The sequence below is a fragment of the Typopeltis vanoorti genome, chromosome 10 (assembly GCF_054136105.1).
Source record: "Typopeltis vanoorti isolate ZY-2024b chromosome 10, IOZ_Tvanoo_1.0, whole genome shotgun sequence".
Taxonomy (NCBI): domain Eukaryota; kingdom Metazoa; phylum Arthropoda; class Arachnida; order Uropygi; family Thelyphonidae; genus Typopeltis; species Typopeltis vanoorti.
In genome coordinates, this window is record NC_143558.1 from 85,876,151 (window position 1) to 85,889,167 (window position 13,017).

The 13,017-nt window shown below is 39.8% G+C and overlaps 1 protein-coding gene and 1 non-coding gene across 5 annotated transcripts in view; both read left to right on the plus strand.

The window, feature by feature from the left end:
- Positions 1 to 13,017, plus strand: part of LOC150102560 (uncharacterized) — a 144,501-nt gene that overhangs the window by 91,048 nt on the left and 40,436 nt on the right. For all 4 annotated transcript variants that reach the window (XM_090399237.1, XM_090399234.1, XM_090399236.1 and 1 more), the window contains one exon: positions 11,520 to 11,649. In XM_090399237.1, the coding sequence (XP_090255363.1) occupies positions 11,520 to 11,649 (130 nt within the window). The remainder of the gene's footprint in view (positions 1 to 11,519; positions 11,650 to 13,017) is intronic.
- Positions 4,121 to 4,213, plus strand: TRNAY-GUA (transfer RNA tyrosine (anticodon GUA)). The gene is made up of 2 exons: positions 4,121 to 4,157; positions 4,178 to 4,213. It is a non-coding gene; the product is annotated as a tRNA-Tyr (tRNA).

The window sequence follows — 13,017 nt, forward strand, 5'->3', positions numbered from 1 at the left end:
ACAGCCTATGCATGGAATCATTTGCTATCATTGTCCCCCCCCCCTTAACTCAGTACTGTCATATCCAGGTAGCAAACCTACAATTTTTACTCTCTCACATTTCTTTCTTGCTTCTTCCAACAGACATTTCATATCCTCTCTCATACTATATTTGTCACCACTTAAATTATTAGTTCCTAGCAGAACTACCATCTCTTTTACTTTTCTTTTCTGTGTGTCATATCTTTAATTTTCACCCGCAGGAAACTAAGAGTAGCGACTCTCTCGGCAAGTGCAAATTTTAAGATTGGATCACCATACCATCTCTTTTTTTTTCTTAGATTTTAATTGACTTACCTTGTTATTTTTAATATTATGATTACCAAGTTCAGTGCTTGCTTTCCTGCTTCTTCTTGTTCTGATCCTTTTTCTTATCCTAAGTTTCATCAAATGTTTTTCCACTTTTTCTAATTCTCTAGTTGATTTTTTAATAATTTCTTTTAAATCTTGAGCGTAGTAAAAACTAATAATATTTCTACAATTATGTTATTAAATGCTGTGGTACAATAAATACTCAAAAAAAAAAAAAAACCACAATAATATACTAAAAATATCTCAATAAATCTAAGAAAACATTAAGTAAATCAACAAAAACCACCAATCTTGCAGGAACTTCCTTCCTAACAGCATGTCTTTTCATCAGATAGCCTCGAACCCCAAAATTACCAATACACTGCATCTGTGTTCAGTGTATGTGTGAATACATACAATCCTATTTAACATTTCTCAATCATTGCTAGCCAGGTTGACTGAGTGCTCTTCACTCAATAAGCCATCAGTTTGAATCTCACTGTCAGCATGGATGTTTGTGAGTTGTCTTTTGGTTGTAGATGGATTTCATTTACCTCATGTGAGACATTATGTGGTTTATTGAATGTCTAAAGTGGCTTGTAAAACTTCTGTGTTTTGTTCGTAGAACAGTTTCCAGATTATTTAACCTTTAGCCCATCCATAGGTTAAATAATCTGGACCACCCATCCTCCAGACTCCACTGGGCCCAGTGGAGTCTGGAGGGGATAATGCTGGGTATAGAAACAATGGCATTTTTATGCTTTATACCAATGAAAGCCAGTAAGTTTACAGGCTTTCATGGTAGGATTCATATGAAGCCTACCTTTTGTGTGTACTTATCTTACTTTCTTGTATAATGAGCTGTGGAGTGTTTATAACTAATGGGGGGGAATGAGAAGTTCTGATAAACACATAGAACAAAAATGATATTTTCTGATGAGACTTTTTTCTCAGAGGATTTCAAATGATGCAGCAGTGTGGTAACAAATGTATAACACTTTGTAGGGAATATGTAGAATAATGTGTAAGTTATGATTTTTCCTCAATTCCTTCATGAAGATTATCAGAACTTTTCAGTCCCCTCCCCCATATGTGTATATCACAGTAAAAATTATCATGCAGATATTTCATCTTACATATCATAAGACATCATCAGTGCAAACAGCAAACAACAGTAAGGAATTTTGAATAAAGAAATAGAGCACGTGCAAGAGGAGAGAATGGGAACAGTAGAAGAGAGGAAATGAGAGAGAGTTGTATGAATGATAGAACAGTTGAGAATAGGATAAGTGGAAGAGAGGGAATGAAGGTCAGATATAAGAATGATAGAAGAGGAAAGAATGGAAACAGCAGGAGAGAGAGAGAATGAAAGGAATGCAAGGGAACACAGGGACTAGAGATAGAGTGATGTCATGAAGGCAGGTAAGTAGGGGAGCACAGAGAGAAACTGTTACAAGAGAGAGAGTGAGGGATGCATGTGAGCAATCGAGGAATACGGTGGTAAGAGGTGTAATGTATGAGCACTCAGTGATCCATGGTGTTCAAGATAGGATGATTGAGGAGTGTTTGCCAAGAGGAACGATAGAAAGTGTAGCTATGACAATTAAGAGAGATGAAAGGGTGAATGAGATGATTGTGATGGTGGGAACAAATGACTTGAGTGGTGGTGTAAATAGGGCAGCGAGAGATATGAGATTCTTGCTTGAGGCTGTACGAAAGAAGACAGAGAGGAAAGATAGTGTGTGTGTTGCCTAGGTATGATAATGTCGAGCTGAGCAGCAGAGCGGTGATATTGAATGGCATAATAGCGAGAATGTGTCAGAAGAGAGGATTCGAATATGTGGATGCTTGGAGTGTGTTTGAGAGCAGAGAGGAATTGTATGCAAGAGACCGCTTGCATTTGAATGAGGAAGGACGTAGGCATCTGGAGAGATTGCTGTTCTTAATGAGTCAGTGTGGACGGTAGCAGGGGTGGCTTCTTGTGGGAATGGGTACTTCGGAGAAGGGGGGACGACATCAGGTAACGCTGGGCCCAGTGGAGTCTGGAGGGGATAATGCTGGGTATAGAAACAGTGGCATTTATATGCTTTATACTAATGCCAGGAGTATCCGGAATAAGGGAGAGGAATTGGTGGCGCAGATCGCATCAACGTGGCCAAAAATTATTGGGATCACTGAGACGTGGTTGACAGAAGAGGATATAATAACAGGAATAGAAGTCGCTGGATACAGCATTTTTCGGCAGGATAGGAGAGGAAAGCATGGTGGTGGGGTACTGCTTATGATAAGTGACGACCTATGTCCTCTAAGAGTGGAGGCTTTGGAAGGCAGTGAGACAAATGATTTTGAGAGCATATGATGTGAGGTAAAGGTGGGCAAGACAGGATATTTAGTGGAGTGTTGCTACAGACCCAGGAGCACAGAGTATGGGGACCAGGAGATGTTTAGACAGTTAAGTTTGGCAAGTGCAAGAAGAATGATTATTATGGGAGATTTTATCTACAGTAGTATAAATTGGAGAGAGGAAGATGCATGTAGCAATAGGGGAATGGAATTTCTAGAATTCTTGAGGGACAAATATCTTAGGCAACATGTAACAGAGGGAACAAGAGGTTCAAGAGTTTTGGATTTGGTTATAGCATCAGAAGAGTTGATAATAACTGAGATGACATCTCTCTCCCACCAGTTATCAGTTGGAGAGAGTGACCATATGGTTTTGACTTTGAAAATGAATAGACATGCGGGAGTATCAAAGAGACAGGAACTTATGTGGAATTATAAAGCAGGTGATTATAATAGTCTTAGACGTCAACTTGGGGAAGTTTCATGGAGGGAGGAATTGGAAGGCCGGGATATCATTAGTGCATGGGAAATTGTGAAAGAATATTTGTTAGTAGCAATGGTAAGTTGTATACCACGAGTGAAGAAGAGGACATAATTTGGAGTAAAGTGGATGACAAATAATAATAAGCAGAAATTGCATGCGTAAAAGAGGCTATGGAAGAGATATAAGGAAACAGGTGAAGAGAAGATGCATGAAGAATATAAGACACAGGCCAGAAAAGTGACTAGTATGGTAAGGAAGGTGAAACTGATAAGATGAGATTGGCCCTAAGATCCAAAGAAAATCCTAGGGAATTTTTTTAGCTATGTGGCCAGTAGGAGGAGAAATGACTGTGGAAGAATGACATTGTGGGATAAAAATGGGAATAGAGTGACTGATGCAGAGGAATAGTGGAATTGTTCAATTAACACTTTATTGGAGTATTTCATCCTAGAGGAGTCAGTTTTAATGCTAGAGGGTTAGCTCAGGTTTGAGGTTTAGAGGTACAGGAGGAGAGTGTGTTTCAGATACTTAGTACTCTGGATGTCAGTAAAGCTTTGGGACTGGATGGTATTTCACCACGAGTTTTGAGAGAATGTGCTAGGGAACTGACAGTGCCTTTGACCTGGCTTTTCAATGAAAGTCTGACTGGGCGAATGGAAGGAAGGTAAGATAGTGCCATTGCATAAGGGCAGTAGCAGACTGGAAGTGTCTAATTATAGGCCAGTTTGTGTGTTATCAGTAGGTGTTAAGATCTTGGAGAAAGTAGTGAGGGACTGTATGCAGCATTGGGCAGATGAGGGTGGTGTTATCCCTGAGAGTCAACATGGATTTGTGAAGGGGGTGCTCTTGTTTTAGCAATATGCTAGCATAATAAAATTACAAGAACATTAGATGAAGGAAAGGCATATACTGCAATTTTCTTAGACTTAGCGAAGGCATTTGACAGGGTGCCACATGATATTTCCGGCGGTAGCTCAGTTGGCAGAGCGGTGGACTGTAGAGGTCATACAAAATATAGCAATCCATAGGTCGGTGGTTCAAATCCGCCTCGCCGGAAGTTTTTAAGACGAGTAGTATGATAGGAGAGAATGAGAAAATAATGGTTGATAGTGTGGAAGGTGTGAGTGACTGTGGAAGTTTAGGAGATGGTTTTGTTTGGGAGAGTGAATTTAGATTAAGAGTGACTGACCTGCAGAGGGAGATAGATGAGTTGAAAGAGGAGGTGGAATGTCTAGTGAATGAGAGCAGAAGTATGAAAGATAAGATTAGGAGAATGGAAGAGATGAATGCAAGGCGAATCAGAGTAGGAGAGAGAGAGAGAATTTAAGGAGTATGAGTGAGAGGTATGGGGGTGCTAGAAGAGGAGAGATTGGAAACAGTAGAAGAGAGGGAGTGAGAGAGAGGTATGGGAATGCTAGCAGACGAGAGGATGGAAACAGTAGGAGAGACGGAATGAGAGAGAGATATGGAAGTGCTAGAAGAGGAGAGAATGGAAACGGTAGGAGAGATGGAATGAGAGAGAGGTATGGGAATGCTAGAAGACGAGCGGATGGAAACAGTAGTAGGAGAGACAGAATGAGAGAGGGATATGGAAGTGCTAGAAGTGGAGAAAATGGAAACAGTAGGAGAGAGGGAATGAGAGAGATGTATGGGAGTGCTAGAAGAGGAGAGAATGGAAACAGTAGAAGAGAGAGGTATGGGAATGAAAGAAGAGGAGAGAGTGGAAACAATAGGAGCGATGGAATGGTAAGAGGTATAATGTATGGTGACTCAATGATCCGTGGTGTTCAGGATAGGATGCGTGAGGAGTGTTTGCCAGGAGGAACAATAGAAAGGGTGGCTATGGCAATTAAGAGAAGTGAAAGGGTGGATGAGATGATTGTGATGGTAGGAACGAATGACTTGAGTGGTAATGTAAGTCGGGCAGCGAGAGATATGAGATTTTTGCTTGAGACTGTACGGAAGAAGACAGAGAGAGGAAAAATAGTGTGCGTGTTGCCTAGGTATGATAATGATGAGCTGAGCAGAAGAGCGGTGATATTGAATGGCATAATAGCGAGAATGTGTGACAAGAGAGGACTGGTATATGTGGATGCTTGGAGTGCGTTTGAGGAAAGAGAGGAGTTGTTTGCAAGAGACCGTTTACATTTGAATGAGGAAGGACGTAGGCATCTGGAGAGATTGCTGTTCTGAACGAGTCAGTGTGTCCCAGGGAGGATGATAGCAGGGGTGGCCTCTTGTGGGAATGGATACTTGGGAGAAGGGAGACAATGTCAGGTAAGACTGAGCCCAGTGGAGTCTAGAAGGGATAATGCTGGGTATAGAAACAATGGCATTTATATGCTGTATACTAATGCCAGGAGTATCCGGAATAAGGGAGAGGAATTGGTGGCGCAGATAGCATCAGCCTGGCCAAAAATTATTGCGATCACTGAGACGTGGTTGACAGAAGGGGATATAAAAACAGGAATAGAAGTCGCTGGGTATAGCATTTTTCGCCAGGATAGGAGGGGAAAGCGTGGTGGTGGGGTGCTGCTTATGATAAGTGATGACCTATGTCCTCTAAGAGTGGAGAATTTGGAAGGTAGTGAGACAAATGATTTTGAGAGCATATGGTGTGAGGTAGAGGTAGGCAAGACAGGATATTTAGTGGGGTGTTGCTACAGACCCAGGAGCACAGAGGATGGGGACCAGGAGATGTTTAGACAGCTAAGTTTGGCAAGTGCAAGAAGAATGATTGTTATGGGAGATTTTAACTTCAGTAGTATAAATTGTGGAGAGGAAGATGCATGTAACAATAGGGGAATGGAATTTCTAGAATTCTTGAGGGACAAATGTCTTAGGCAACATGTAACAGAGGGAACAAGAGGTTCAAAAATTTTGGATTTGGTTATAGCATCAGAAGAGTTGATAATAACTGAGTTGACGTCTCTCCCACCAGTTGGAGAGAGTGACCATATGGTTTTGATTTGGAAAATGAATAGACATGCAGGAGTATCAAAGAGACGGGAACTTATGTGGAATTATAAGGCAGGTGATTATAATAGTCTTAGACGTCAACTTCGGGAAGTTTCATGGAGGGAGGAATTGGAAGGCCGGGATATCACCAGTGCGTGGGAAATTGTGAAAGAATATTTGTTATCAGCAATGGTAAGTTGTATACCACGAGTGAAGAAGAGGGCGCAATTTGGAGTAAAGTGGATAACAAACAATATTAAACAGGAATTGCATGCGAAAAAGAGGCTATGGAAGAGATATAAGGAGACAGGTGAAGAGATGCATGAGGAATATAAGACACAGGCCAGAAGAGTGACTCGTGTGGTAAGGAAAGCGAAACTGGAATATGAGAGGAGATTGGCCCTAAGATCCAAAGAAAATCCTAGGGAATTTTTTAGCTATGTGGCCAGTAGGAGGAGAAATGACTGTGGAAGAATGATATTGTGGGATAAAAATGGGAATAGAGTGACTGATGCAGAGGACATAGTGGAATTGTTCAATGAACACTTTATTGGAGTATTTCATCCTAGAGGAGTCAGTTTTAATGCTAGAGGGATAGGACTGGTACGAGGTCTGGAGGTACAGGAGGAGAGTGTGTTTCAGATACTGAGTACTCTGGATGTCAGTAAAGCTGTGGGACTGGATGGTATTTCGCCACGAGTTTTGAGAGAATGTCTAGGGAATTGACAATACCTTTAACGTGGCTTTTCAATGAAAGTCTGGCTTTGGCAAAGGTGCCCAGGGAATGGAAGGAAGGTAAGATAGTGCCATTGCATAAGGGTGGTAACAGACTGGAAGTATCTAATTATAGGCCAGTTTGTGTGTTATCAGTAGTTGTTAAGATCTTGGAGAAAGTAGTGAGGGACCGTGTACAGCATTGGGCAGATGAGGGTAATGTTATCTGTGAGAATCAACATGGATTTGTGAAAGGACGCTCTTGTTTTAGCAATATGCTAGCCTTTTATAATAAAGTTACAAGAGCATTAGATGAGGGAAAGGCATATACTGCAATTTTCTTAGACTTGGCGAAAGCATTTGACAGGGTGCCACATGATAAGCTGATATTTAAGTTGCAGCACATGGGTCTGGATGTCAGATTGGTCAACTGGATTCAAGATTGGCTGTCTGATAGGTATCAGAGAGTTGTGTATGGTGGAGCAGTTTCCAGGAGGCAGAGGGTTACAAGTGGGGTCCCACAGGGCTCAGTACTAGGACCTATATTGTTTAACCTTTATATCAATGACATAGCCAGTGGATTGCAGGGGGATATTCAGTTGTTTGCGGATGATGCGAAGCTTGGAAGGATTATTAGTAATAGTGCAGATGTGGTAGCCCTGCAAGAGGATTTAAATAAGCTAGATAGATGGGCAAATGAATGGGGGTGTCAGTTTAATGCAGCAAAATGTAAGGTCTTGAGGTTTGGGAAACATCGATGGGATGCTGCATACTCTATGGGAGGAGTTATACTGGAGGAAGTAGGGGAGACAAGAGATCTGGGGTTCATGATTGATAGAAACCTGAAGTTTAGGGGACATATTGCAAAGGTGGTGAAGGTAACACAGAGGATTGCTGCTATTATGAGAAGGACACTGACCTGCAGAGATAAGAGGGTTATCATTCCGTTGTATAAGTCTCTGATCAGACCACACTTGGACTATTGTTCTCAGATTTGGTCCCCAGGATTTGAAGGGGATAAATTAACTGTGGAAAGGATACAAAGACGGATGACAAAGATGGTTTCAGGACTGTACAAGGATAGTTATGAGGATCGGCTGAGAGAATGTGGACTGCAGAGTTTGGTGGATAGAAGAAGGAGAGGTGATATGATTGAGACTTTTAAACTGTTGAGAGGTGGTTACAGGGTTGACACTGGGGAGTTCTTTCGCTTGGTTGATCAGCGGGAAGGAGTGATGACAAGAGGCCATCCCTGGAAGTTACGAAAGGAAACTGTGAGCAAGAGGGTAAGGAGTGGTTTCTTTGTGTGGAGGGTGGTTGAGCCGTGGAATGCATTGCCTGATGGAGTGGTGGGAGCGAGAACGGTCAGTGGGTTTAAGGAGTGGTATGATAAACTTTGTGTTTCTCAGGGGGGGACCTCCCCTCGATGAGTCTTGACAGACTTTATGTCTTAGAAAGGACCTCCCTCGATGAGTCTTTTGACTCCTTGGAGGCCTGAATAATAATAATAATAATAATAATAAGCTGATATTTAAGTTGCAGCAAATGGGTCTGGATGTCAGATTGGTCAACTGGATTCAAGATTGGCTGTCTGCTAGGTATCAGAGAGTTGTGTATGGTGGAGCAGTTTCAAGGAGGCAGAGGGTTACAAGTGGGTTCCACAGGGCTCAGTACTGGGACCTATATTGTTTAACCTTTATATCAATGACATTGTCTGTGGATTGCAAGGGGATATTTGGTTGTTTGCGGATGATGTGAAGCTGGGAAAGGTTATTAGTAATAGTGCAGATGTGGTAGCCCTGCAAGAGGATTTGAATAAGCTAGATAGATGAGCAAATGAATGGGAGGGTGTCAGTTTAATGCAGCAAAATGTAAGGTCTTAAGGTTTGGGACACATCAATGGGACGCTTCATACTCTGTTGGAGGAGTTGCTGCAGGAAGTAGGGGGAGACAAAAGATATGGGGTTGATGATTGATAGAAACCTGAAATTTAGGGGACTTACTGCAAAGGTGGTCAAGGTAACACAGAGGATTGCTGCAATGATGAGAAGGACACTGACCTGCAGAGATAAAATGGTTATCATTCTGTTGTATATGACTCTGATCAGACCACATTTAGACTATTATTCTTAGATCTGGTCCTCAGGATTTGAAGGGGATAAATTAACTGTGGAAAGGGTATAAAGGCGGATAACAAAGATGGTGTCAGGACTGTTCAATGTTATGAGCATCAGCTGAGGGAGTATGGACTGCAGAGGTTGGTGGATAGAAGAAGGAAGGGTGATATGTTTAAGACTTTTAAACTGTTGAGAGGTGGTTACAGGGCTGACACTGGGGAGTTCTTTCGCTTGGTTGAACAGCAGGAAGGAGTCATGACAAGGGGCCATCCCTGGAAGTTATGAAAGAGAAATGTGAGAAAGAGGGTGAGGAGTGGTTTCTTTGCATGGAGGGTGGTTGAACCATGGAATGGATTGCCTGATGGAGTGGTGAGAGCGAGAACGGTCAATGCATTTAAGGAGTGGTATGATAGAATTTGTGTTTCCTAGGAGGGACCTCCCACGATGAAGCTTTTGACTCCATGGAGGCGTGAATAATAATAATAATCATTTTATTGGAATTTCTCTATGTATACAGTCGCATGTTAATGGGTTAAAATCATTGGGTTGAAAATGAATTAAAATAGATTAGTTAACAATAAAATATAAGAGATTTCATTATTTAATACAGGTGAGGATGACAATTTCCCATGCTTTTGGAATAGTAAGACAGTCATTACAATTAAGGTTAGGTTGATGAAGTAATGCTTCAGCACTTTCTTTATATAAACATTCATGTTTATATATGGATGTATGTAGTATCTTGGTATTTTCCCAGTGGATCCTGTGGCTAATGTTTTCAGTTCCATATTGTGGCATGTCATATTTGTGAGATTTAATAAGCTGAATGTGGTCTTGATTGTCCATAATAAGACATTACACAAACACGGTACTTTGTATATACGAGGTAGCATTATTGATGAGAGTTTGTCTTTTGGAGAAGGTAGCAAGTTAGGAATTTGTTTGATGGGTTTATGGGTAGTGATGAGTTTATTATTTTTTCGTAATTTTTGCCACCTGTTCAGAGGTGCCTTTAATATATGATATTGGAGTTCTGTGGGCTTCTTGTTTGGGTTGATGTATAAGAGAAACATTAATTATTTTTTTGAGTTATTTATCTTTGATAGTTTCTTTGATTTTATGTATCTTTGATAGTTTCCAGTTCTTGTTTTAGAGATTCTTCAAAATAATGTATTACATTTTGTAAAATAATATTTGGTTTACAGATCAAGTATTGATAAAATTTATTAACTCTACCAACTAGTTTCACCACACTTTAACTGTTGGCATCTTCAGGGCACTGATATATAGGCTTAAAACAATCTCACAATTATGAGTAACTGTAAAATTGACAAGAATAATTACAAATAAAATAGCATCGAACGTGAGTGAAACACATACTTGAACGGCTATCCAAAAAGACTAGTCAATAAAATCCTTTTGTCTGAACCACCCCAAAGAGAACAAGAAGATATTCAATATATAAAAACTATTGAAATTCCGTATGTAAGTGGCATCTCCAACAAACCTGCCAGCCTCCTCAAACCACACAAAATGAGAGTAACATTCCAACCAATAGAAACTATTCGTAAACTACTAAGATCTCCAAAAGATAACCATCCTTTCTATAAATATGCTGGTGTTTATAATATTCCATGCTCATGTGGCTCAAGTTGCATCGGACAGACTTCAAGAAGCCTCAAAATCAGGCAAAAGGAGCACATTGGCTACGTAAAAAAAAAAACAGACAGGACATTTCTGGCCTATCGTCTCATTTCTCTACAACTAACCATGTCATCGAGTGGAACAAAAGCTGTTCCTCTTACATAGAGGAAAACTACCAATCAAGAATTTTCAAAGAAGCAGCCACAGTCGCTCGTTCTACTGTTAACCTTAACAGAAATCAAGGTTTTATACTCCCAGAAATATGGAAAACCCTAATTAAATCTCTAAAAATACAAGAAATGAACTTCAACACAAACTACAGGAACAGCTAGCTAACCTTGTACACGCGATACGTGTTTCACTGACGTTCGATGCTATTTTATTTGTAATTATTCTTGTTAGTTTTACAGTTACTCATAATTATGAGATTGTTTTAAGCCTATATGTCAGTGCCCTGAAGATGCCAACGGTAAAGTGTGGGAAACTAGTTGGTATAGTTAATAAATTTTTTCAATACTTGATCTGTAAACCAAATATTATTTTACTAATTCATATGATCAAGAAAATAAACCTTCATTATGTATTACATTTTATTACATTTTTACAAATTGGCCATGAGAACACTCAATTTATAGACAGAAAATACTGTGGTGGTTGTTGGTGGTAGGTGGCATTAAAGGTAGTAGTGTATTTGGGAATTAAGTACTAGAGGAGATAGAGAGATGTGTGTTGTGTAGTGTAGTGTAGAGTAGAGTAGAGTAGAGTGGAGTACAGTGCCTTCCTGCAATGAGTCTTTAGACTTCTTGAAGGTGTCACATAATAATCATAATAATAAATAAAAGTTAACATTAGTAGTTTTTAGAAGAAGACTCCACTTTCTGCTTCACTGGAAAAATATGCATTAATGTAGAATTATTATTTTTTTTAAGGTTTGGAAACTTCAGCGTGTAATAAAATACTGCTCATTTCTTGAGTCATTGGTAAATCAACTTTCTGAAAATCATCATGAAATGCCTATAACAACCAATAAGCTCTTGAATAACACATTCCCTGTATGTGGTAAGTTTAATTAAATTTTTGTTAACTATATATAATTATGAGCTAGAGAAGGAATGAGTATACTTTTTTTTTGTGTGTGTGTATGCATTCAGTTATATTTTTCAAAGGAGAGGCAAGGTTTTTGTTTTGTGCACCAGAATAATTGCAACTCAAACCAGTTTTTAACATTCCTGTTATCTGATTTTACAAATGAGAAATGCTTGATCACAATAACCTAAAATAATTATTTTTTTATTATAAAGTTATTCCTCCTAGATGTTTCCTTTTTTTTTTTTTTTTTTATCAATGGTTACATCATTTTAGAAAATTTACTAAAGTAATTGCTCTAGATATCCATACACTTATCACAATATAGATTGTGACAAATCTCTGGATTGCTTCCTATGAGAATAGATTCAAAGGTTTATGGGTGATTTAATTTTTGTAATCCATGGATAGGAGAAAAAGAGAGGAGATGATAGAACATATAAGTTATTAAAAGGGTTTTGTAGGATTGACAGCTAAGACTTTTTTTAATACATGGCAGGAAAGGACAGAATTGTTATTATTATTCAGACCTCCATGGAGTGAAAAGACTCATGGAAGGCTGTGGTCCCTCCTAGGAAACACAAAGTCAATCATACCACTTCTTGAGCTCATTGACTGTTCTCACTCTCACCACTCTATCAGGCAATGCATTCCACAGTTCAACCACCCTCCATGCAAAGAAACCACTCCTCACCCTCTTGCTCACAGCTTCCTTTTGTAACCTCCAGGGATGGCCCCCTGTCATCACTCCTTCCTACTGTTCAGCCAAGCGAAAGAACTCCCCACCTCTCAACAGTTTAAAAGTCTCAATCATATCACCTCTCCTTCTTCTATCTGCCAAACTCTGCAGTTCACATTCCCTTAGCCGATCCTCATAACTAACATTGTACAGTTCTGAAACCATCTTTGTTATCAGCCTCTGTACCCCTTTCCACAGTTAATTTATCCCCTTCAAATCCTGGGGACCAAATTTGAGAACAATAGTCTAAGTGTGGTCTGATCTTGGTCTTATACAATGGAATGATAACTCTTTTATCTCTGCAGGTCAATATCCTTCTCAGTATTGCAGCAATCCTCTGTGTTACCTTCACTACCTTTGCAATATGCCCCTTGAATTTTAGGTTTCTATCAATCATCAACCCCATATCTCTTGTCTCCCCTACTTCCTGCAGTACAACTCCTCCAATAGAATATGAAGCGTCCCATTGATGTGTCCCAAACTTCAAGACCTTACATTTTGCTGCATTAAACCAACACCCCCATTAATTTGCCATCTTTCTAGTTTATTTTCAAATCCTCTTGCAGGACTATCACATCTGCACTATTACTAATAACCTTTCC